The sequence below is a fragment of the Notolepis coatsorum genome (assembly GCF_963971535.1).
Source record: "Notolepis coatsorum genome assembly, chromosome: 4".
NCBI classification, from domain to species: Eukaryota; Metazoa; Chordata; class Actinopteri; order Aulopiformes; family Paralepididae; genus Notolepis; species Notolepis coatsorum.
The window spans coordinates 95,238,489-95,263,488 of record NC_140168.1 but is presented as its reverse complement, the minus strand read 5'-3'; the positions used below and the strand labels follow the sequence as shown (position 1 = coordinate 95,263,488).

Sequence of the window (25,000 nt, the reverse complement as noted above, 5' to 3'; positions counted from 1 at the left end):
TGTCTGTCTGTCTGTCTGTCTGTCTGTCTGTCTGTCTGTCTGTCTGTCTGTCTGTCTGTCTGTCTGTCTGTCTGTCTGTCTGTCTGTCTGTCTGTCTGTCTGTCTGTCTGTCTGTCTGTCTGTCTGTCTGTCTGTCTGTCTGTCTGTCTGTCTGTCTGTCTGTCTGTCTGTCTGTCTGTCTGTCTGTCTGTCTGTCTGTCTGTCTGTCTGTCTGTCTGTCTGTCTGTCTGTCTGTCTGTCTGTCTGTCTGTCTGTCTGTCTGTCTGTCTGTCTGTCTGTCTGTCTGTCTGTCTGTCTGTCTGTCTGTCTGTCTGTCTGTCTGTCTGTCTGTCTGTCTGTCTGTCTGTCTGTCTGTCTGTCTGTCTGTCTGTCTGTCTGTCTGTCTGTCTGTCTGTCTGTCTGTCTGTCTGTCTGTCTGTCTGTCTGTCTGTCTGTCTGTCTGTCTGTCTGTCTGTCTGTCTGTCTGTCTGTCTGTCTGTCTGTCTGTCTGTCTGTCTGTCTGTCTGTCTGTCTGTCTGTCTGTCTGTCTGTCTGTCTGTCTGTCTGTCTGTCTGTCTGTCTGTCTGTCTGTCTGTCTGTCTGTCTGTCTGTCTGTCTGTCTGTCTGTCTGTCTGTCTGTCTGTCTGTCTGTCTGTCTGTCTGTCTGTCTGTCTGTCTGTCTGTCTGTCTGTCTGTCTGTCTGTCTGTCTGTCTGTCTGTCTGTCTGTCTGTCTGTCTGTCTGTCTGTCTGTCTGTCTGTCTGTCTGTCTGTCTGTCTGTCTGTCTGTCTGTCTGTCTGTCTGTCTGTCTGTCTGTCTGTCTGTCTGTCTGTCTGTCTGTCTGTCTGTCTGTCTGTCTGTCTGTCTGTCTGTCTGTCTGTCTGTCTGTCTGTCTGTCTGTCTGTCTGTCTGTCTGTCTGTCTGTCTGTCTGTCTGTCTGTCTGTCTGTCTGTCTGTCTGTCTGTCTGTCTGTCTGTCTGTCTGTCTGTCTGTCTGTCTGTCTGTCTGTCTGTCTGTCTGTCTGTCTGTCTGTCTGTCTGTCTGTCTGTCTGTCTGTCTGTCTGTCTGTCTGTCTGTCTGTCTGTCTGTCTGTCTGTCTGTCTGTCTGTCTGTCTGTCTGTCTGTCTGTCTGTCTGTCTGTCTGTCTGTCTGTCTGTCTGTCTGTCTGTCTGTCTGTCTGTCTGTCTGTCTGTCTGTCTGTCTGTCTGTCTGTCTGTCTGTCTGTCTGTCTGTCTGTCTGTCTGTCTGTCTGTCTGTCTGTCTGTCTGTCTGTCTGCCAGATAACAGGTCACCCCCCCCTCTCTCTACATCTGTCTCTCTCTTGAGAGAAAAAGCATGCACACACAAACAAACACACACACATGCAGTGCATCCAGATGTTTGTATTAGAGTCTGACAGCACCATGGTATGTGTTCGGGTCCCAGTATAAGATGTTGGTATTAGAGCAGGGGTTCTCGAACTTTTTCATACCACAACCCCATTTTATTCAAGATTTTTTTTGGGGACCCCACACTTAACTCATTGGACATCGCTGTTTACCTTGTGGTAAGAAGGCCAGCGCTGTAATGCAATGGGGAGAATGCCGTTTGCGAGTGCTAAAACTATATTAAATATTATAAATATGGATCTAATAAACGCGTCGATTGTCAGTGAGTTTCTTCCAGTCAACATGCAAAAAACAGATAATTTTTTCATACATACATTTCGTTTTATACCGTGGTGAATATGAGTATAGTTCCAGAGCGATTCTGTCTAATCTCAAGAAACTCGAGCAAACCGCGCTTCAATGTATTTCCTTAGAAATCGTGCCATTTGCCGCTTGATTTATGAATCGTTCTGAAATAAACGCTCGATTATCTGTATTACATGTGTCCTCATGCACCAACAGAAGCGGGGGCTGAAAAGTCGGTCCTCCGTGCTTTGGTCAGCGCCAACAGCACGCACACACACACACACATGCTATGATCGTTATGAAAGAAACATCGGATTAACCCAAGATTGGTAACATAGAGTCCTTACCTCACATCTGATGTACTGCAAAAAGATTAATCCAATTCCTGATCGCCATTCCAAATATTGATTGCGATCGCCTTTCCAACGTTTCTCAGCCAAAACACATGGATCCACAGTGCACAGTATCCCCAGTCAATGTGTAATAACCACTCCCCTTGCCTGGACCGGACTTCTTAGACCAATGCACAGCCCAACACAGAGGGATTTCAATGATGTGCAATACCGGCCGCAAGGCGTTAGGCGGCGGTGGTATTGGCCTTTTGCAAGCTCAGACCCATTCCCAATGATAACATCAGGCTGGATGGATGAAAAATTAATGGATATAGCGAATAAAAGAAATAACGATTAAAACCTGACTTTTCTCGTGATTGGCGCTCAAGCGATGGCGAGTTAACCCGACTTTTTACGTGATTGGCGCTGAATGAGTTAATGTATCACGTAATTTCAACGTGGAATTAAGGAATATCAAAATAAAAGCACACGTTGTTGAACTTGATCATGCATATGTAGAAGGGTGGATTATCCCTGCTTATGGGAGTAGTTATACACAGCCACCTGGTAGCGGGATACAGTAGATTTCAATCTATCTGAACCCCCGTCTTTGGGCCCGGAACGTCGTTCTGGAGGGCGGGCAGCAGGAGCGGATGGGGCCCAGGATTTACTAACCTGGGGGGTGGTACTCTGGTCTTCCTCGCCTTCCAGGGCGGTCAGCAGTAGCTCCCCACACACTCTCACTTCCCCCAGTACCTCCGTTAGCCCTCCCACACCCGGTGACTGTTAGTTCAATAAAGATATTGGGTTTCCCTCAAAGCAGTACCGTTCCTTGACCACCTGTAGAGACCCTTAATAATATGCTGTGAATGGGGTGGAAGGGTTAAATAAATATACGACAGTCATATATATTTACCCGGTCAACAAAGTTAGAATATGGGCTCAGAAATAGACACTCACACCGTGCTCCCATCTACGTCTCCTTTATGTAAGCCTGGTCAATTAGCAAGTTACAATTTATACTTTATGTGGTTCATATGGCATATATTCACATTAGGCACCGGGTGCTCTCACTTGCATTATAGGGGAACGCTATTCCCAACATAGGCACCTAGTGCTCAATACATTATTACAAAACCCCGCTTGGATTAGGGGAAGACCCAGGCACATGTTAAGGAGTTCAATGGGAATTCAAGAACGTCACACAGTTATCACAATACAAAAGAAATAAGTTACATGTGGGCCCACTTTACCAAATAAAAACCTACACTAAAGCCGGCTTATAATGGTTGGGGTACCCCTAGACACTGGTCGTTAGCGTTCGCTCGAATGGATACTGTTTTGGGCACACGAAGTACCGCTGTACTTAACTAAGATGGCGGATCCACTCTCACCACCCCTCGTCCGGGTGACAAGATGGCGTCGGGCGATCCCGCGAGCACAGCCAGCGGGCTGGGGTAGGCAGCATGGGCAGTGGTGGAACTGGAGGAGCGTGCTGTGTTGTGGCGACCTCTGCTGGAGGAAGAGGTGTCCTCTGCTGCATTGATGAGACGTCCACTGCGGGGCTGCTGACTGGGCTGGCGCGCTCTAAACTGTTGGCTACCTTAAACACAGCTAAACTGTGGGTCTTAGTGAACCCTCCTGCTATCGTCTGTACTACTAACGCAACGTGGCTGTATGCACCACCGGTCTTCAGCGACGCTCGCCTGGTGATATACTTGAGTCACTATAGCCGTTAGCAGCATGCTAATACACCGCTCACACTTCTGGGATAACACGTTATCTATGGGCGTTGGTTCTTCTTTCCGTATCGCTTACTCACACACTTCACTATCGCTTGTACTTCTAGGATAACCCGTGTTATAGCAAGTACTCTTTATCACCCGTTGCTCTTCAACGGGGCTCTTCAACGGGGCTCTTCAAACGGGGCTCGTCCAGAGCACACGCCCGTTCACGACCGCTCACGTCCGAGTTCACTGTCAAAGAGGACTTCCTTCTGTTCCGCCCTCCAGGTAATTATCTCTCACTCGCTGCTCCTCTCTCCTCCGCTCCACCTGCCACCACTGCCCCCTGCTGGCGACCGCAACTGGTCCCACTATAGGACAACTCAAGGCAGGGAGAAAGATGCTTCAATGTCATGTTAATGGTCCATATCGAAGCCGGAGAAAGAAGAGCACCTCGCATCATTAGTCCGGGCGAGATATCAAAAAGGAACACTGTTTATCACACTTTATACACACAGGGGAAGTAACAAGTTAGTCAGCACTTCTGAATACTTAGCAGAATATTCAGGATGCTACACATATTTATTAGAAATATATATCTAATCACTCCTATCTATCACAATCCTGATCTAGATAAACATCTAAGATCAATTAATATACTCAAATGGGCTCAGTTGGGGATAAGTCAATTCAAAGACCTGTTTCATACAAATATGCAGTTAAAATCATTTATGGATTTAAGAACAGAATATGCCATCCCAAATACTGATTTCTTTAAATATTTACAAATGAGAAACATTATACACATACTGAGAAGTGAAAATAAACTAAGACTAGAATTACATGAAATAGAAGAAATACTAATGTCATCGACCACAATTAAAGGTAAAATTTGTGAATTTTATGACATCTTCTCCAAAGAATGTCACTCATCTTTTTTGCCTTTGTTGAGGATCTGGGAGACAGACCTAACCATGAAATTTGAAGAAAATACATGGCTAAATATTTGTGATAGAATACACTTTCCATTTACAAGTAACAAAATCAAAGAAGCTAATTTTAAATGTATCCATAAATTGTATCTAACTCCAATAAAAATGCATAAAATGTCTAGAGATAATTCAATAAACTGTCCTAGATGTAAAACTAACGAAGGAACATTTCTACACATGTTTTGGCACTGTGATAAACTAAAACGATTCTGGAATTGTATTCATTCATTTACAAAATCTGTATTAGAAACGGAATTTGACTTGTCTCCATGTGCCTACTTACTAAATGAATGACCAGAGATCCAGATGGATCCAAAAAAATATAGACTGCTGATTGTTATAACATACTTTGTCAAGAAATGTATTCTCCTGTTTTGGAAAAATGACTCTTCGCCCACTTTTGAGATGTTTCAAGATCAGATATCCCAGCTTCTTCCATTGGAGAGATTGACCTTGGAGGAGCGCGGCCGGGGGTGGATGTTCCGGGACCTTTGGTCTCCGCTGTTTTCTTGATTGAGCAGGGGGGCTGTTGATTGATGCGGCTAGTGGCGGTATGTGAATATATCCGCATGCTGTCGCTGGCCGTGTCGATTGGTGGTTTTGCTGTTTGATTGGGGGAGGGGTGGGGGCCGGGGGTCTTGGGATGTCTATCCCCGGTTGTGTATTTTTTGGAGGTGGGTTTCCCTAGTGGAAGAAGTTGTACAACAGACGCGTAAGAGGCCTGTCTGTTGTATAACAATGATGTTGTTGTTGTCATTGTTGTTATTATTTATTATTGTTTATTTAAAAATAAGTATGAAAAAAAAAATTAACAGTGTAAACAATATCATTAACTCTGAATATAAAAATATGAGAAAAGCAAACAAGACGCGGTCTCGGACTGGTGGGGGCCCCTGATTCGAGGTCTTGGTGAGTCGGAGTGTTAAAGAGGCATAATGCTCTGGCTCGCTGGGGCGCCGGATTTGGGATCATCACGGGGTGGGGACCTTGGTTGTCGATACTGGAGATGACGGGTGCTCAGGTAATCTCGCCTTATGGTACATACATGTGGGTGTATGCATATATATATGTATATATATGTATGTGTGTATGTATATATATATATATATATATATATATACTCTTATTAATTTATATATTTAATTTATACATGACTATTTTACTTTTCATTATTCTGATTTAACTGATGGTCTTGTCATTGTCGTTATTATTATTATTATTATTATTATTATTATTATTATTATTATTATTATTATTATTATTATTATTATTATTATTATTATTATTATTATTATTATTATTGTTATTGTCCTGTGATGTCTTGTTTATTAGTATTGTTATTGTATTGTGTTGTCTTGTTTCATGTTGAAAAGGGAAAATAAAGAAAAACTGTGTATAAAAAAAAATATATATATATATATATATATATATATATATATATATATATATATATATATATATATATATATATATATATATATATATATTATTTTCTTTTCTTTTTTCACCTACCCGCAACCCCAATTTGGGTCGCAACCCGTAGCTTGAGAACCACTGTATTAGAGTCTGACAGCACCCTGTGTGTTCGTGTCCCAGTATAAGATGTTTGTATTAGAGTCTGACTGCACCATGGTGTGTGTTCGTGTCCCAGTATAAGATGTTTGTATTAGAGTCTGACTGCACCATGGTGTGTGTTCGTGTCCCATTATAAGATGTTTGTATTAGAGTCTGACTGCACCATGGTGTGTGTTCGTGTCCCATTATAAGATGTTTGTATTAGAGTCTGACTGCACCATGGTGTGTGTTCGTGTCCCATTATAAGATGTTTGTATTAGAGTCTGACTGCACCATGGTGTGTGTTCGTGTCCCATTATAAGATGTTTGTATTAGAGTCTGACTGCACCATGGTGTGTGTTCGTGTCCCAGTATAAGCTGCGCGTGGCGGAGCTCCGGGGACGGACGCTGAACGTGTCCGTGTGGCACGCGGAGCCCCTGGCGAGGAACCTGTTCCTGGGGGAGGTGGAGCTGACGCTGAGCCTCTGGGATTGGACCGCCACGCAGCCGCTGTGGTACGAGCTGCAGCCGCGGGTAAGAAGCTTAAAGTTAGCTTTTATTTTATTTAACCTGACCACACACCACTTTAACATGACCTTTAATCAGAGCAGCATAACTGGACCACATACCACTTTAACATGACCTTTAATCAGAGCAGCATAACTGGACCACATACCACTTTAACACAACCTTTAATCAGAGCAGCATCACTGGACCACATACCACTTTAACATAACCTTTAATCAGAGCAGCATAACTGGACCACATACCACTTTAACATAACCTTTAATCAGAGCAGCGTAACTGGACCACATACCACTTTAACATAACCTTTAATCAGAGCAGCGTAACTGGATCACATACCACTTTAACATAACCTTTAATCAGAGCAGCATAACTGGACCACATACCACTTTAACATAACCTTTAATCAGAGCAGCATAACTGGACCACATACCACTTTAACATAACCTTTAATCAGAGCAGCATAACTGGACCACATACCACTTTAACATAACCTTTAATCAGAGGAGCATAACTGGACCACACACCACTTTAACATAACCTTTAATCAGAGCAGCATAACTGGACCACATACCACTTTAACACAACCTATAGAGGTCAATGGATACACAAAACATCAGGTAGAATGTGTACTTTTACTTTAGATACTTAAGTTCAAGTTCATTCAATAGCAAATACGTTTCTACTTTTACTTTAAGAACTTTTACTTTTACCAGAGTACTCATTTATCTGAGTATTAATACTTTTACTTAAGTAAAGGAACTGTGTGCTTCAAAAGTTCAAGTTTGCTTTTATTTGTCACATATAAAGTGCATGTACATTACAGTGAAATGCTTGGTTCTGTATGAGCCCCCCGCCCCCCTTCCAGGTCCAGTTGCATCCAGACAGCATTACTAGTCGCGGGGACGTCCTGCTTTCCATTAAGTTCACCCCAGCGGGCTCAGAGGGTGAGCATGCAGCACACACACACACACACACACACACACACACACACACACACACACACACACACACACGCCCACACGCACACACACACACACACACACACACACACACACGCCCACACGCACACCCACACACGCACACACACGCGCGCGCACACCCACCCGCACACAACCACACACAGACACTCGTGTATACGGGTATATGATACTGCCACCTCGTGATAGTCGATTGGCATTGCAGTTCTAGTGTGTGGGGATGTGCCAAAATGATGCAGATCGCTCCAGGCAAGTGTGTAGAGCGGGGATCAAAGTCAAAAGATCAAACGATCCAAAAACGTAATATTTTGTTTTTGGCACTCAACGCTTGTCGAGCAAAAACGTAATATCTCGTTTTTGGCACAGAAAGTGTTAAAGATCCCCTCCAGATATATTTGAACCCCTTAAATCTTTGGACGCCACGGACTTGAGCATCTTTTGTTCCTACCACGCCAACGCTCTAAGAGATAGGAATAAGTGGCTGTGTTTGCAGGGCTATATCCATATTCTATATTATAGCTATGGATACAATACTATGGCCCATTTGACATTAACTATCTATCGTTCAACATGTGAAAAAGAATACATTTTTCCATCCATACGTTATACCGTGGTGAATATAAGTATAGTTTTAGAGTGATCCTGTCTAATCCCAGAAAACGACCATATGCAGCAATACGTGAATTTCACTAAAAGCATTGGCGTTTCTCGCCTGGACACGCTACTATTTCCAAATCAAATGTATATAATAGGTATTATGTTTCATCATGAATGCATGAAAGGGGGGGGGTCGTTTTTTGATGCTTTGATCGTCACCAACGGCATACGCTGTGGAGTAACATTACACACACATGTTGCAATCGATGTGAAATCATAGATCAAAACAGGATTGATATAATTTAGTCCTTACCTTCACTAGGAGGTACCCCAAAAAGAATATTCCAATTGTCTGATCGCGAGTCCCAGTATTGGTGTCCATCGTGTCGCCAACATAATCCACCACAACAGATGTATCGGGGGCATTTGATGCTTCTCAATGCAATCGGGATAACCGCTCCACTCGCCTGACAAAGAAAACTGCGCCCGGAGACATTTGAACGTTACACAGGCCAAGATATAAGGTTTAAAAGGGTGCTCGATACTGCCACCTGGGAGGATGCGGCCGGTATTGCATTTAGGCGATTTCAGGATGATTCCCCATGTTAACCCCGAGTCTGTGTGCCTGTAATGAATAGAAATATCGAATAAAAGAAATAATGATGAAAACCCGACTATACTCGGGTCTGGCACTGAACGGTCGGCGAGATAACCTGACTATCCTCGGGTCTGGCGCTGATTGAGTTAAAGATCCCCTCCAGGTGTATTTTAAACCATTAACTCAATCAGCGCCGGACCCGATGATAGTCGGGTTAACTCGCCGACCGTTCTCGCCGAACTTCTATTGGTCGGGCAAGGGGGGGCAGTTATAACGGTCGGATTGAGAAGCGTGAATTGCTCCCGGTGCATGATGTGTGGCGGATTATGTTGGTGACACGATCGGCACCAATACTGGGACTCGCGATCAGATAATTGGAATATTCTTTTTGGGGTACATCCTAGTGAAGGTAAGGGCTATATGATATCAATCGTGCTGTGATCCAACCATGACTTCACCTCGATCACAACATGTGTCTGTAACGTTACTCCACAGCGTATGCCGTTGGACGTTTTTAGTGAATTGCATGTATTGCTGCATAGCGTCGTTTTCTGGGATTAGACAGGATTACTCTAAAACTATAGTCATATTCACCACGGTATAAAACGGGAATGTATGGATGAAAAAATTATTTCTTTAACACATATTGAACGATAGATAGTCAAATGGGCCATAGTATTGAATCCATAGCTATACTATAGAATATAGCTATAGCCCTGCACAGGGCCGCCTGGGAGAAATGCGAGGCCCTGTGCGAGATTTAACGCGAGCCCCCCCCCCCCCCCCCCCCCCCCCCCAAAAGGTTAAAAAAAAATATATATATATATATATATTTTTTTTTTATACAGTCAACATATCCTTAAATAATAGCGCTGCCCGAGCGGGGCATGATACAGTCAACATATAGCAAAAGAGAGAGAGAGAGAGAGCTCCCGTCTACAGTCAATATACAGTGTACAGAGAGAGAGAGAGAGAGAGACACATTGGAAAGAAATTGAAATGCTATTTGGCCCTAAACAGAGAGTACACAGTGGCAGAATACCTGAGCACTGTGACTGAAGATCCTTGAGCACAGCCTAGCCATCGAGAAAGGCCGCCATAGGCAGACTGTGTGTGTTAGAAGAGAGAGAGAGAGAGAGAACATGTGTGTTTGTCATGTGTGTGTGTGTTAGAGAGAGACTAGAGCATGTATGATAGATTCAAAAGGACAAAGATCAACACTTAAATCCAAGAGAGAGAGAGAGAGAGAGAGAGAGACACATTGGAAAGAAATTGAAATGCTATTTGGCCCTAAACAGAGAGTACACAGTGGCAGAATACCTGAGCACTGTGACTGAAGATCCTTGAGCACAGCCTAGCCATCGAGAAAGGCCGCCATAGGCAGACTGTGTGTGTTAGAAAGAGAGAGAGAGAGAGAGAGAACATGTGTGTTTGTCATGTGTGTGTGTGTTAGAGAGAGACTAGAGCATGTATGAGAGATCCAAAAGAACAAAGATCAACACTTAAATCCAACAAGAAGAGGGTCTATACCAGAGAAACCAAAGCAGCAAGGAGCCAATGGCCGACATCAGCTAAATAGGCTAGCCAGGTACTGTGACACCAGGCCACACACAGCTTTGGCCAACGGCCCAACGCTACCCAAGCTACACAAGCGACCAAGACATTCACACACAGCACATGTCGTATCTCCAAATGTTGTGAAGTAGCATATGTTTTGCCTGGAAAAAAACATCGTTATTAACAAAACATTCGGGAGGGGAAGGAAGGAAGAGTGGGGTAATGTCATGACATTTTCATTAATCTTACCTGCACAAAAGGAACGCAGGGCGAAAGGCCGCAACACAGGTCTCCACGTTGACGAAAGGCCTCTCGCTGGCGGGACAAAATAAGCCAGAACCCCCTGCTATTCTCACGGCTAATGTCAATGGTCGACTCGTAGCACAAGCTAACAGCTAACTCTAGCCTAGGCTAACTGATGGCATCAAAGTAACGTGCGCAGCCGGCAGCTAGCCGGCAGCTAGCTACGACGTTAGCTGCTGGCTGCGCACGTTACTTTGATGCTATCAGTTAGCCAGTTAGCTCAACCCGGCTATCGCTAACCATGAGCTAACGCACTACCACTGAAACTACAACATGAGAAAAGCAATACAGGCGCTGACACCAGGCACACACCGTTAGCTACTAGTAGTACTATATTAGCTAGTCGACCAGTTTGGCTCCAGAGAGAGAGAAAGAGAGCATAGGTCCACGGCGGGAATATAATCATAGGTTGACTCACCATAACGCAGTATCAATCCGGCGCCAATGGTAAAGTTGGAAGGAGACTTTCTTGGCCCACGGTGTAATTTCTTCTGATCCATGCAGCTTTTGAAAAGACATCCACTCGCCTCGCTCCTCTGAATAGCGCTGAATTATCTACCTCGTGTCGTGTCTTCTTCTTCTATTTGGTATTACGGCGGACGGGCCGGAAACACTATCCTAAAATCTGTAGAGCAGCAAATCCGCAGAAACCGGAAAACTGCAGTCTGCAGAGCCGCAGAGGCAGGAAGTCAGACACATTCTACAAACGTGTCTAATGTGAAATATATAAGCATATAAGCAAAACTAGATTTTAGGTCTGTGATGAAAAAGGGCCTCGCGGGAAGGGGGGCCCCGCAAAAAAATAAAAAAATAATAAAAAAAAATAATAAAAAAAATAAATAAAAAAAAAAAATGTATTTTTTTTTTATTTTTTTTTGCGAGGCCCCCCTTCCCGCGAGGCCCTGTGCGACCGCACTGCTCGCACACCCCCTGAGGCGGCCCTGGCCCTGCAAACACGCCACGTATTTGAGAGCGTCTGCCTTTTAACAACACATAACGCATATCGCTGTGGCGTCCATTGAGTTAAACATTTTCTTTGAAGAATTTGTGTAATTGTTCCATAAACTACTGAAAATGTCTTAGCAGCATCTCTGCACCTCCACCCTCATGATGCAGCATCTCTCCACCCTCATGATGCAGCATCTCTCCACCTCCACCCTCATGATGCAGCATCTCTACACCTCCACCCTCATGATGCAGCATCTCTACACCCTCATGATGCAGCATCTCTCCACCTCCACCCTCATGATGCAGCATCTCTCCACCTCCACCCTCATGATGCAGCATCTCTCCACCTCCACCCTCATGATGCAGCATCTCTCCACCTCCACCCTCATGATGCAGCATCTCTACACCTCCACCCTCATGATGCAGCATCTCTACACCTCCACCCTCATGATGCAGCATCTCTCCACCTCCACCCTCATGATGCAGCATCTCTCCACCTCCACCCTCATGATGCAGCATCTCTCCACCTCCACCCTCATGATGCAGCATCTCTACACCTCCACCCTCATGATGCAGCATCTCTCCACCTCCACCCTCATGATGCAGCATCTCTCCACCTCCACCCTCATGATGCAGCATCTCTCCACCTCCACCCTCATGATGCAGCATCTCTCCACCTCCACCCTCATGATGCAGCATCTCTCCACCTCCACCCTCATGATGCAGCATCTCTCCACCTCCACCCTCATGATGCAGCATCTCTCCACCTCCACCCTCATGATGCAGCATCTCTCCACCTCCACCCTCATGATGCAGCATCCCTCCACCCTCATGATGCAGCATCTCTACACCTCCACCCTCATGATGCAGCATCTCTCCACCCTCATGATGCAGCATCTCTCCACCTCCACCCTCATGATGCAGCATCTCTACACCTCCACCCTCATGATGCAGCATCTCTCCACCTCCACCCTCATGATGCAGCATCTCTCCACCTCCACCCTCATGATGCAGCATCTCTCCACCTCCACCCTCATGATGCAGCATCTCTCCACCCTCATGATGCAGCATCTCTCCACCTCCACCCTCATGATGCAGCATCTCTCCACCTCCACCCTCATGCTGCAGCATCTCTCCACCTCCACCCTCATGATGCAGCATCTCTCCACCTCCACCCTCATGATGCAGCATCTCTCCACCTCCACCCTCATGACTGTACTGTACCTGAATATTTAGCGCATAACAGCATGGAGACAATCTTTATTACAATATTATTTCAAATATTAACCTAAATCGATCTCGTCCAATGCACTACATTTGAGTAAAAAGGGAAAATAGAGATGTGATGAGAATGTTTTCAGCATTTTTTTTGCTTTTTCTGTCCTGAAATTTAATCAAGATATGTTTGAATCTTAAAAATAACAATTGTACTGAATTCCTTTGGTCAAACTTGTTTGGGGAAATGTTTTAATTTGTCTCTATATGTTTGTTAATCTCAAAAGTTATGCTGTTTTCTTATTTTTTCAGATTTTGGTTCAGGATAGGTGTAATAAAGGGTAAAACATAAACCCCATGGGACATTATTCCAACCTGTTACCTGGCAAAATCTTAAAATAGACACTTCGCTATGCAGGTGGACCTATGTTTCCATCTAGACTAATATAAATATGCACATTGACAACAAGCGCCTGTTGATATTCACCAGGAATTCGAAGTCGGCAGCTTATATTCTTTCAGGACATGTCGATACAGACTCGGCTCTCTGTGTAGCTGAAGCTAAAGGTGTCACGTTACAATAGTTGTAATAGTTAATAGTTCAACCTATTAGAGCAGGGGTTCTCAAACTTTTTCATACCACGACCCCATTTTATTTAGGATTTCTTTTGGCGACCCCACACATAATGTATCGCGTAATTTCAACGTGGAATTAAGGAATATCACAATAAAAGCACACGTTGTTGAACTTGATCGTGCATATTTATTTGAAAGTTTTATTACAGCACTATGTTATCAATACGCATTTATAAAACGCTGCATATTTAGCCCAAATATGTTGCCAGAACATAAAAAAATGAAAACATTATATATATATTTTTTGTATTATTTTAAAGAAAATGTACTTGCCAATGTGCTACCCCACTGGCACCTACCCATGACCCCACTTTGGGTCGCGACCCGTAGTTTGAGAACCACTGTATTAGTGACATCACACATGCAACAAGGACAGAGATGCTCTCCTTCTCCGGGGGAAGAATGTGGAAAAAAAGGTGCTTTGGTGACCGTCAAGTTCTGTCAAGTTCTGTCAAGTCATGCCTCCAAGAGGAGTTTAACATGAAGAAACATGTTTTAGAGTGGAGTGGGTCTTTAAACCTACACACAACATTTGACTATGGAATGACTGCATAAATTTTTTTCAGTATGGGTAGTGTAACTGAGGGGTACAATTCCCTGACTGTATTGATAAGTATGGTATCATTAAACCACTACCGCTTTATGTACTTTAATTACTGGCCATACAGTACATGATATATAAATATGATGAACACTTCCCACAATGAATCGGTTCCACACAAAGTGGTAATTAAGTATTTATTGCAGCAAAAGGTACATAATATACTTCTCTATTTTACTTTGGATGCGCTTATAAGGCAAAGGAATGTGCGTAGGCAAATCAATAATGAATGTCCATTCTCTGGTTACGCAGGAGGTAATTATACAACCTGAATCTTAGGGAATTATATCTATGGTACACTAGTAATATATAGCGGGAGATACTGAAGGGTCCCCCCGGTTGTAAGCCAGCAGGGGTAGAGGATCTGTCGGTAGTAGAGAGTCTGGTCAACGATGACTAAGGAGACTCCAAGTACAGGAGACGGTGCAATAGTCTCTTGATCCACAGACGAATACAGCTGTTCTCCGTAGACTGTAGCTCCACAGTGAAGAAAGCTAGCCGGCCTCAGGCTCTCTGAGGCGCAGACTCGACGTGGCTCCTCACAGGGTAAATCCCACACGTGTAGGCGTCGGCGATTCTCCGCTCCATAAATCACAGGACCAAAACAAATATAATCCAGCCGCAAAGGGCTATGTAGTCGTCGGGTAGATTAATCCAGTGTACATGTCCACACGGTTCTCGTCTAGGTCTCCTCGGGTGAAAGCGCCATGAAAGCAGCCCAGCCTGGATAAGCACTCTAGCTGATACGAGGAAGCGTTGGTGATGCTGGTCACTGTAGAACTTTAGCCGCACGATACACTATACACAAATAGACTATTACTGACTTAATAGAAATATGTCGCACTCGACGGTATAGACAATTCAGTTATTAATTCGCACGCGGTCTCAATGCTCTTATTTGGGGCCAAACAGGCCATACTTCACCGCACGGAGTATCGTGGGTGAGGCTTCAACTTATTGGGTAACTCTACTTCTGTATTCACCTGCGCCATATTTATATGCACGGCGAACAATCTAGTGCCAACCTCATTTCTGTCTCGTATCCCTGGGCAAGGCCGGGCATGTACAGACATGTCTTGACGGTGGCCTTGAACCTGACTCTGGAGGCATGGCCCTGGCGCCTGTGGACCGCTGTCCAATAGGAGAATGAAATATTATGGTCTGTACTAGGCTAAAGGGATATTCCGTGTATATGTACAAGGAATATACAAGGGATATCAAACGATATACAAATACTATGCAATATATATCAATCAATAAATATATATATTCGGTTTAATCTGATCCTTTGTAACAGCCGCCTCCTAATTAGTCCCACCTAATTAGCTAAGCAGAGACAGATTAACCGCACTGTCCACTACTCAATGTCTGTTGTGAGGGGTCGGGCAGTTCACAAAGTCATGGGGTCATGGTCGTCATCGATAGTATTGGGGAGCCTTGGCAGTTCTATTAGCCTCGCCACGGGTCGGGTGTAGATCCGTCCTTGGACGAGCACTTCGGCTGCTCGGACCTTTCCGTCGGCACCGGTGATCACTTTGCTTACGCGGCCAGCCGGCCACATAGCTCGGGGTAGTGACTGGTCGATAATCATGACGACTGTTCCTTCTGTCAAATTGTCTCTCTCTTTCACCCATTTCTGGCGGGTCTGTAGAGACGGTAGATAGTGGAGTAGGAAGCTGTTCCAAAACTTGTCAGCCAATACTTGACTGTACCTCCACATTCTTCGGCCGTTCGCTTCTTCAGGCCTGTACATTGTCTGTGGTAGCGCAGGGTCCAGCCGCCCCATCAAGAGTGTGTTGGGGGTGACTGGGTCGACATCTGCTACATCACTTGAGACGTAACCGAGGGGCTTTGAGTTCAATACTCCCTCGATCTCCGTGAGGACTGTCATTAGGACTTCTTCCGCCACGGTCTGGGCCCCAAGCACGGCGTACAGGGCTGTCTTTATTGAACGTACTTCTCGTTCCCAAGTTCCACCGAAGTGAGGTGCGTTCGGGGGATTAAATTGGAAGTCAATCTGGGATGGAGCGAGGTGGGTCTTAAGTTCTGGGCCCATAGCTTGGAAGCTCTCTCTCAGCTCTCTTTCTCCGCCTTTGAAGTTTGTCCCGTGATCAGACAATAATATAGACGGTTTGCCTTTCCGCGATGTGAATCTTCGGAAGGCCATAAGGAATGAGTCTGTGCTCATGGTTGGAAGGAGTTCTATATGCATCGCTCGGGTGGTCATGCATTTGAATACAATACCCCACCGCTTCTCGGTTCCTCTTCCTTTCTTTATATACAGCGGGCCGAAACAGTCCATACCGGTGGAGTGAAAAGGCTTGTCGCCAAGTCGGAGGCGACAGGGAGGTAGGTCAGCCATCCGGGGTATACTGGGCTGCGCTCGCCACTTACGACAGTCTAGACAGGTTCGCTGGAAGCGCCGAACTGCTTCTCTCCCTTGCAGTATCCAATAACGACGTCTGATCTCCGCGAAGACTCTCTCTGCCCCGGCGTGATGCACATCCTTGTCGTATTTCTTTATGATCAGCTCTGTGACCTTGTGTCGGCTGTTTAAAGGGGAACTATTTTACTATTCCTAGCACTATTTGGGCAACTTTAAACAATTCCTGTCAGTCTATTGAAGACATCTGTACGTTTAAAAAAGAAAAAATGCATTGGTTTATATTTCTAATCAAGTACTCAAACCCATCATTTTTCAGCCACAAGAAATCAGGCTGTTATGGCCTGGCTCCGCCCATAAGCACTTTGAGTGACAGTCAGTCGAGAGAGAGAGAGAGAGAGAGGGGGTGTAGACAGACAGACAGACAGACAGACAGACAGACAGACAGACACCCTATGTCTATACGTTGTGTTAGTTTGCTGCTGCTATGAGAGAGAGAGAGAGAGAGAGAGAGAGAGAGAGAGAGAGAGAGAGAGAGAGAGAGAGAAAGTGAGAGAGGGGGTGTAGACAGACAGACAGACAGACACCCTATGTCTATACGTTGTGTTAGTTTGCTGCTGCTATGAGAGAGAGAGAGAGAGAGAGAGAGAGAGAGAGAGAGAGAGAGAGGAGAGAGAGAGAGAGAGAGAGAGAGAGAAAGTGAGAGAGGGGGTGTAGACAGACAGACAGACAGACAGACAGACAGACACCCTATGTCTATACGTTGTGTTAGTTTGCTGCTATGAGAGAGAGAGAGAGAGAGAGAGAGAGAGAGAGAGAGAGAGAGAGAGAGAGAGAGAGAGAGAGAGAGAGAGAGAAAAAAAAGTGTAAACACTCTGCGTGTCCTCCCGGGAGAGGGAGCCGGGAGGACACGCAGTGTTACAGTTCTCTCTCTCTCGGTTTTCAGATGACTCACTTGAGGGAGGGACATTATTGTGAGGGGAGAATTGGAAGAATGCGCCAAATCGAGAATTAGAGACATAGATCCTATTACTATAAGTCCACATAGCTAGAAAATAACCCTAAACACTGGAAAAGGTCATTTATAAGATAGTTCCCCTTTAAGACTATCGGGTACTTGACGTCATCCGGTAAGTCTGGAGCTCTCCGCAGACGACCACCCACTCTGATGAGACCATGGGCGTCGCTCTCGGGGGCTAGGTGGAGCAGTCTGCTGTCTGATGGGACGGGCTTTGCTCCCTGTAGACAGTCTAGCTCATCGGGGAACGAGTCTCTCTGGGCTCGTTGTAGTAGAAGAAGTTCTGCTTCTTCGTAGTCAGCTGCTGTAATGTCAGTAGTGAGCTGAACCTCTGGGTGGTGCCACAGGAATGTCTTTAGCTGCGCACTCTCTAGGGTGAGGCAATCGTCTATGTCGGGGTCTGTGGAGACGAGTGTGTTCAATCCACAGAACATAGATTTCTTGTTTTCGGCCTCCTCTTTACTCGCTTCCCGTGGGGTGGGTGTAGGCCACTCTTCTTCCGGGAGCTTGAGGAACTCTGGCCCGTCACTGTATAGGTTGTGACGGGTGAGGTCATCCAGGGACATTCCCCGGGTGATGACGTCAGCTGGGTTGTGTTTTGTGTCCACATACCTCCAGCTTGCTACTTCTGTTAAATCTTGAATCTCTGTGACTCTGACTCCCACGAAGACCTTGTATCTGCACGAATCAGACCGGATCCATGTGAGTACTGTCGTGGAGTCTGACCACAAGATTGTTCTTTGCACCGGAATGGTGAGTTCACGTTGGATTAACGTGGCGAGTTGCGCTCCTGCTAGGGCTGCGCAGAGCTCTAGACGCGGGATAGATTGTTGCTTTCGTGGGGCTATTCTTGAGCGAGCCAGGATGAAAGCAGTATGTATTTCTCCTCCCTCCTCTTGGGCACGCAAGTAGGCCACCGAACCGTAGGCTACTTCGGAGGCGTCGCTGAAGACGTGCAGGTCCATCTGGCACGTCTCCGACCTCACTGTGGGTGGGAAGTAGCTGCGGCGTATGTTGACACCTGTGAGTGAGCTGAGTTCCGTCTCCCACTCTCTCCATGTGGATGCAAGGTGTTCGGGTATGGGGTCGTCCCAGCCCTGGTCCTTGTCCCATAACGCTCTTACAATCATCTTTGCCCTGGTGGTGTAAGGTAGAATACATCCCAACGGGTCATATTGTCTGGACGAGTGTTCTGTATACACTCCGTCTGGTGGTCGGTAGTGCAGTCGACCTTCCCTGCTCCTTGGTCAGGGGTGTGTGTTTATAATGGAGCGAGTCTGTTTTGAAGCGCCAGACTAGTCCTAATGTCATTTCTTGGGCTTCTCCTGGGATGGTCGCCATCCAGGTCTCGCTGCTTGCTGCCTTGTCCTCGGGGGAGAGGCTGCGCAATACTTGCGGGTCGCTGCTGGCCCACTGCCTGAGATCAAAGCCGCCTTTGATCAGGGAGGCGCGGAGCTTGAGTAGAAGGGCCTCGGCTTCTTCTGGCGTCGAGACGCTTTGCAGACAGTTGTCCACGTAGAAACTATTTCCTACACTTTGTCGGACCTCTTCATCAGCTGCTGGGTCCTCTGCGACGTGCTTTTGCAGTGCAAACGTAGCACAGCATGGGCTGCATGTGGTTCCGAAAGGGAGGACTTCCCATTGATAGATGGCTGGTCGCTCATCCCCGATCCTCTCTCTCCATAGGAACCGCAGCAGGGGCTTGTCCTCCTCCACTAGTCTCACCTGCAGGAACATCCCTTTGATGTCGCCGCTGATGGCCACCTTGTCTTGGCGGAAACGTAGTAACACGCCTAGTAGAGAGGGGCCGAGTGTTGGGCCGGGCAAGAGCTCTTTATTCAGATTTTGTGATCCGATCTGGTAGCTGCAGTTGAACACAATACGATCCTTGCCGTTGTGGTGGACTTTGTGGTGCGGCACGTACCATGATTCGGTCGTCTGATCGGCCTCTTTAATGTCAATTTTCTTTATGTGTCCCGCTGTGATTAGCTTGTTAATCTCAGCGCGGTACACCGTCTCTTGAGTGGGGTCTCTGGCTAGGCGCCGCTCTGTGTTCAATAGATACCGCTCCGTCGCTTCTTTTGGGGCGTGGAAGGTAGGCATACCCTCTCGCCTCAGGAGTGGAGTTGCGTATCTCATCACTCCGTTGACTTTGACTCTCTTTGTCCCCTGCTCGAGGAGGGCTATAGCGTAAATGTCTTCCTTGGAACGAATGTCTTTCTTTTCGTCCTTAAAGGGCATTGTCTCTAGTGTCCATAGCCTCTCGACATGCTGTAGGAGGGTGGTGTCTTCTTCTGTCACTCTGGAGTGGAGGCAGTTAGTGGCTGCTGTTCGGTTAAGAGACTTAGCGAGGGGGCCTTGTAATGTCCATCCTAGGCGGGTCTCGACTGCTGCAGGACAGCCTCTGGGCCCTGTGTGGACCCGGTCTATCGGGACGATGAGGTCTGCATGGTCGGAGCCTATCAGCAGGGTCGGGGTGGCACCGTCTATGAGCGGTATAGGTAGTTGACGCAGGTGCACATATTTATCCATCAGCTTGGCGATGGGGTAGGTGTACTGCGACAGGCCTATTTCTTGGCTGGTGAAAGCATTAGTAATCCTATACCGTCTCTCTGGCTGCCCGCTTGCTGCGATAGTGAAGGAGACATTCTCGCCCTTTATCGTCTTTAGATCTCTTCTTATTGTCCGAATCGTCATCTGGTTTTCGCTCCCCCGCAGCCCCAGCTGGGCCGCAGCGGACGCGAGGAGAAGGGTCTTCTCTGACCCGTCGTCAAGGACGGCGTAAGTGTCCATGACCTTATCTTGGTAACTCAGTGTTACGCGGACCACCTTTAAGAGCACCCGGGCGCCCCCGCTGCTGGCGGGGTCAATGTACATAACACTTGCCTTTGTGCTGCTTGAGGGTGCAGGCTTTCTTCTGTTACTGTCGTGTAGGACATCTAGGTGGGCTCCGTCATTGGCTGGTGAAAGCCAAACTCTGACAATTCAGTTATTAATTCGCACGCGGTCTCAATGCTCTTATTTGGGGCCAAACAGGCCATACTTCACCGCACGGAGTATCGTGGGTGAGGCTTCAACTTATTGGGTAACTCTACTTCTGTATTCACCTGCGCCATATTTATATGCACGGCGAACAATCTAGTGCCAACCTCATTTCTGTCTCGTATCCCTGGGCAAGGCCGGGCATGTACAGACATGTCTTGACGGTGGCCTTGAACCTGACTCTGGAGGCATGGCCCTGGCGCCTGTGGACCGCTGTCCAATAGGAGAATGAAATATTATGGTCTGTACTAGGCTAAAGGGATATTCCGTGTATATGTACAAGGAATATACAAGGGATATCAAACGATATACAAATACTATGCAATATATATCAATCAATAAATATATATATTCGGTTTAATCTGATCCTTTGTAACAGGTAGCCTCAGTGGGAATTGAACCTTAAACCCTGGCAGTGTACGTGCCATGCTCAGAACGCCAATCTTTCTACCCATTGAGCTTACACAGACCTATCGTGTGTGTGTGTGTGTGTGTGTGTGTGTGTGTGTGTGTGTGTGTGTGTGTGTGTGTGTGTGTGTGTGTGTGTGTGTGTGTGTGTGTGTGTGTGTGTGTGTGTGTGTGTGTGTGTGTGTGTGTGTGTGTGTGTGTGTGTGTGTGTGTGTGTGTGTGTGTGTGTGTGTGTGTGTGTGTGTGTGTGTGTGTGTGTGTGTGTGTGTGTGTGTGTGTGTGTGTGTGTGTGTGTGTGTGTGTGTGTGTGTGTGTGTGTGTGTGTGTGTGTGTGTGTGTGTGTGTGTGTGTGTGTGTGTGTGTGTGTGTGTGTGTGTGTGTGTGTGTGTGTGTGTGTGTGTGTGTGTGTGTGTGTGTGTGTGTGTGTGTGTGTGTGTGTGTGTGTGTGTGTGTGTGTGTGTGTGTGTCTTCCGAAGGGAAGAGCCAAACAGTTAGCAAGATATTGCTCAGTGTCAGCTATTATTGGCAGCCGCCCAATTTGGAGAAGACGCTACTATCTGTACCCATGAGCTGTGTGTTGATTGTCAGGTTCATTATCCATGTGTTTGTGTAACTTTGGTTGCCATTGTCAATTTGGGCACGAATGTAACAGAATAACCCACAATGTCCAAGTGCGCTGATAATATAAAGATTCTAAATGTGTGCGTGTGCGTGTGCGTGTGTGTGTCTGTGTGTGTGTGTGTGTGTGTGTGTGTGTGTGTGTGTGTGTGTGTGTGTGTGTGTGTGTGTGTGTGTGTGTGTGTGTGTGTGTGTGTGTGTGTGTGTAGGTGGTGGTCTGCCTCTGACTGGGGAACTTCATATCTGGCTACGGGAGGCGCAGGGTCTGCTCTCCAACAAAGGGGGCGCTGTGGACTCTTTTGTCAAAAGGTGAGTCACCAGAGAGAGAGAGAGAGAGAGAGAGAAAGTGGAGGGTTTGGCGGTCGGCATGACATCTTGTTCTGTTCTGTTTTCTCTGTCGTTGACGTCAGAGATTAGGAGTGAAGTCGGAGTCAGATTACACTGTGCCAGAATGAATCTTTAGAATAGAATAGAATAGAATAGAATAGAATAGAATAGAATAGAATAGAATAGAAGTACTTTATTGATCCCGAGGGAAATTCAGCACTACAGATCGCTCACAGTAAACATTTAGGTAGTCAAAAATCACAAATAAGAATAAAAATACTAGTCAGGGATATACATTCTAAGATATATTATGTATATACATTCTAAAATATACAGCAAACAATATACATTAATATACAGTAAAATGTACAAGAAGTGTAAAAGTGTAAGTGTAAAAATGTAAAAGTAAAAGTCCAGGAAGATTATTATGGAGTTGTACTGACACCACCGCCAGAGGGGTCTAGCTCCACCTCCACCACGTTACTGGCTCCTCCTCTCTGACACCACCGCCAGAGAGTCTAGCTCCACCCCCACCACGTTACTGGCTCCTCCTCTCTGACACCACCACCAGACAGTCTAGCTCCACCCCCACCACGTTACTGGCTCCTCCTCTCTGACACCAGAGAGTCTAGCTCCACCCCCACCACGTTACTGGCTCCTCCTCTCTGACACCACCACCAGACAGTCTAGCTCCACCCCCACCACGTTACTGGCTCCTCCTCTCTGACACCAGAGAGTCTAGCTCCACCCCGACCACGTTACTGGCTCCTCCTCTCTGACACCACCGTCAGAGAGTCTAGCTCCACCCCCACCACGTTACTGGCTCCTCCTCTCTGACACCAGAGAGTCTAGCTCCACCCCGCCCACGTTACTGGCTCCTCCTCTCTGACACCACCGTCAGAGAGTCTAGCTCCACCCCCACCACGTTACTGGCTCCTCCTCTCTGACACCAGAGAGTCTAGCTCCACCCCGCCCACGTTACTGGCTCCTCCTCTCTGACACCACCGTCAGAGAGTCTAGCTCCACCCCCACCACGTTACTGGCTCCTCCTCTCTGACACCACCACCAGACAGTCTAGCTCCACCCCCACCACGTTACTTTACCGAAAATAAATCCCTACACGGGTGGACCTCGCGGGCGGTCCAAAGTGATGTCAGACTACAGCTCCCTATTGAACCCATTAGAGGGCAACAGTCTGGATCCTGGGGACCAACTCTGGCTCTAATGCCTTGGTGATATACAGTCTTAGGTCGCTTTCACACAGGGGCTGTTTGGTCCGGACTTTCGGACCAGAATTCGATAGTCCGGTTTTTCGGGTCTGTGTGAATGCGCGTCGAACTCGGTTCGCGGACCAAACAGTCGAACTCTGGTCCGCCTGAAAACGTAGGTCTCGGTTCGGCTTCATCGAACCAAATGCGAACCAAATATAGGAAGTGATTATTATTACCACTGCTCGCAGCACTCACTGCAAAACAAGCACACTGCATATAATCTCTCTATCTATCTATCTATCTATCTATCTATCTATCTATCTATCTATCTATCTATCTATCTATCTATCTATCTATCTATCTATCTATCTATCTATCTATCTATCTATCTATCTATCTATCTATCTATCTATCTATCTATCTATCTATCTATCTATCTATCTATCTATCTATCTATCTATCTATCTATCTATCTATCTATCTATCTATCTATCTATCTATCTATCTATCTATCTATCTATCTATCTATCTATCTATCTATCTATCTATCTATCCATCCATCCATCCATCCATCCATCCATCCATCCATCCATCTATCTATCTATCTATCTATCTATCTATCTATCTATCTATCTATCTATCTATCTATCTATATATCTGTGCATCTTGGGAAGAAGGAAGAAAAAACGCGGCTTATTATTATTACCGAGGCGCGCGGCTTATTATATTATTAATAAAACAGCTACTTGTGGGCACTCATAAAAACACTGTGGTCTACAAGTTGTTTAGCGAGAGGATGGTGGTAATGTGCTTCAATAGAACAATGGATCAATGCCATGTCAAAACTCGGCTTCGCTGATCTGGAGGACTCGCAGTCCACACAGTCACACACACGCGCGCGCGCGCGCACACACGGGATCGCAGCCACACACACATTTCCACTGTCCAATAGACAAGCGCCCTTTTCGACCGCGTGACATTGTTCAGAAGGTCTCGGTCCGCCTGACAGATATCTGTGTGAAAGCAGGCGAACCAAATGAAGAATGCAACAATGTTGCAACTTCACCCCCAGAACCGCACCGAGTCCACCAAAACTATATGTGAAAGCGACCTAAATGAGCCTGTGTGAGAACCCTGGTGTAGCCACACCCACGCTGTGTAGCCACACCCACGCTGTGTAGCCACACCCATGCAGTGTAGCCACACCCACGCAGTGTAGCCACACCCACGCAGTAGCCACACCCACGCTGTGTAGCCACACCCATGCAGTGTAGCCACACCCACACTGTATAACCACACCTACACCGTGTAACCACACCTACACTGTATAACCACACCTACACTGTATAACCACACCTACACTGTATAACCACACCTACACTGTATAACCACACCTACACCGTGTAACCACACCTACACCGTGTAACCACACCTACACTGTATAACCACACCTACACTGTATAACCACACCTACACTGTATAACCACACCTACACTGTATAACCACACCTACACCGTGTAACCACACCTACACTGTATAACCACACCTACACTGTATAACCACACCTACACTGTATAACCACACCTACACTGTGTAACCACACCTACACTGTGTAACCACACCTACACTGTATAACCACACCTACACTGTATAACCACACCTACACTGTGTAACCACACCTACACTGTATAACCACACCTACACTGTATAACCACACCTACACTGTATAACCACACCTACACCGTGTAACCACACCTACACTGTATAACCACACCTACAC

General features: G+C 46.3%; 1 protein-coding gene across 3 annotated transcripts in view; it reads left to right on the top strand.

Annotated features, from left to right (window-relative positions):
* The window catches only part of sytl1 (synaptotagmin-like 1), a 62,328-nt gene that overhangs the window by 27,253 nt on the left and 10,075 nt on the right, over positions 1-25,000 (top strand). For all 3 annotated transcript variants that reach the window (XM_084312914.1, XM_084312913.1, XM_084312915.1), the window contains 3 exons: positions 6,626-6,787; positions 7,647-7,725; positions 21,892-21,991. In XM_084312914.1, coding sequence (XP_084169040.1) covers positions 6,626-6,787; positions 7,647-7,725; positions 21,892-21,991 — 341 coding nt within the window. The remainder of the gene's footprint in view (positions 1-6,625; positions 6,788-7,646; positions 7,726-21,891; positions 21,992-25,000) is intronic.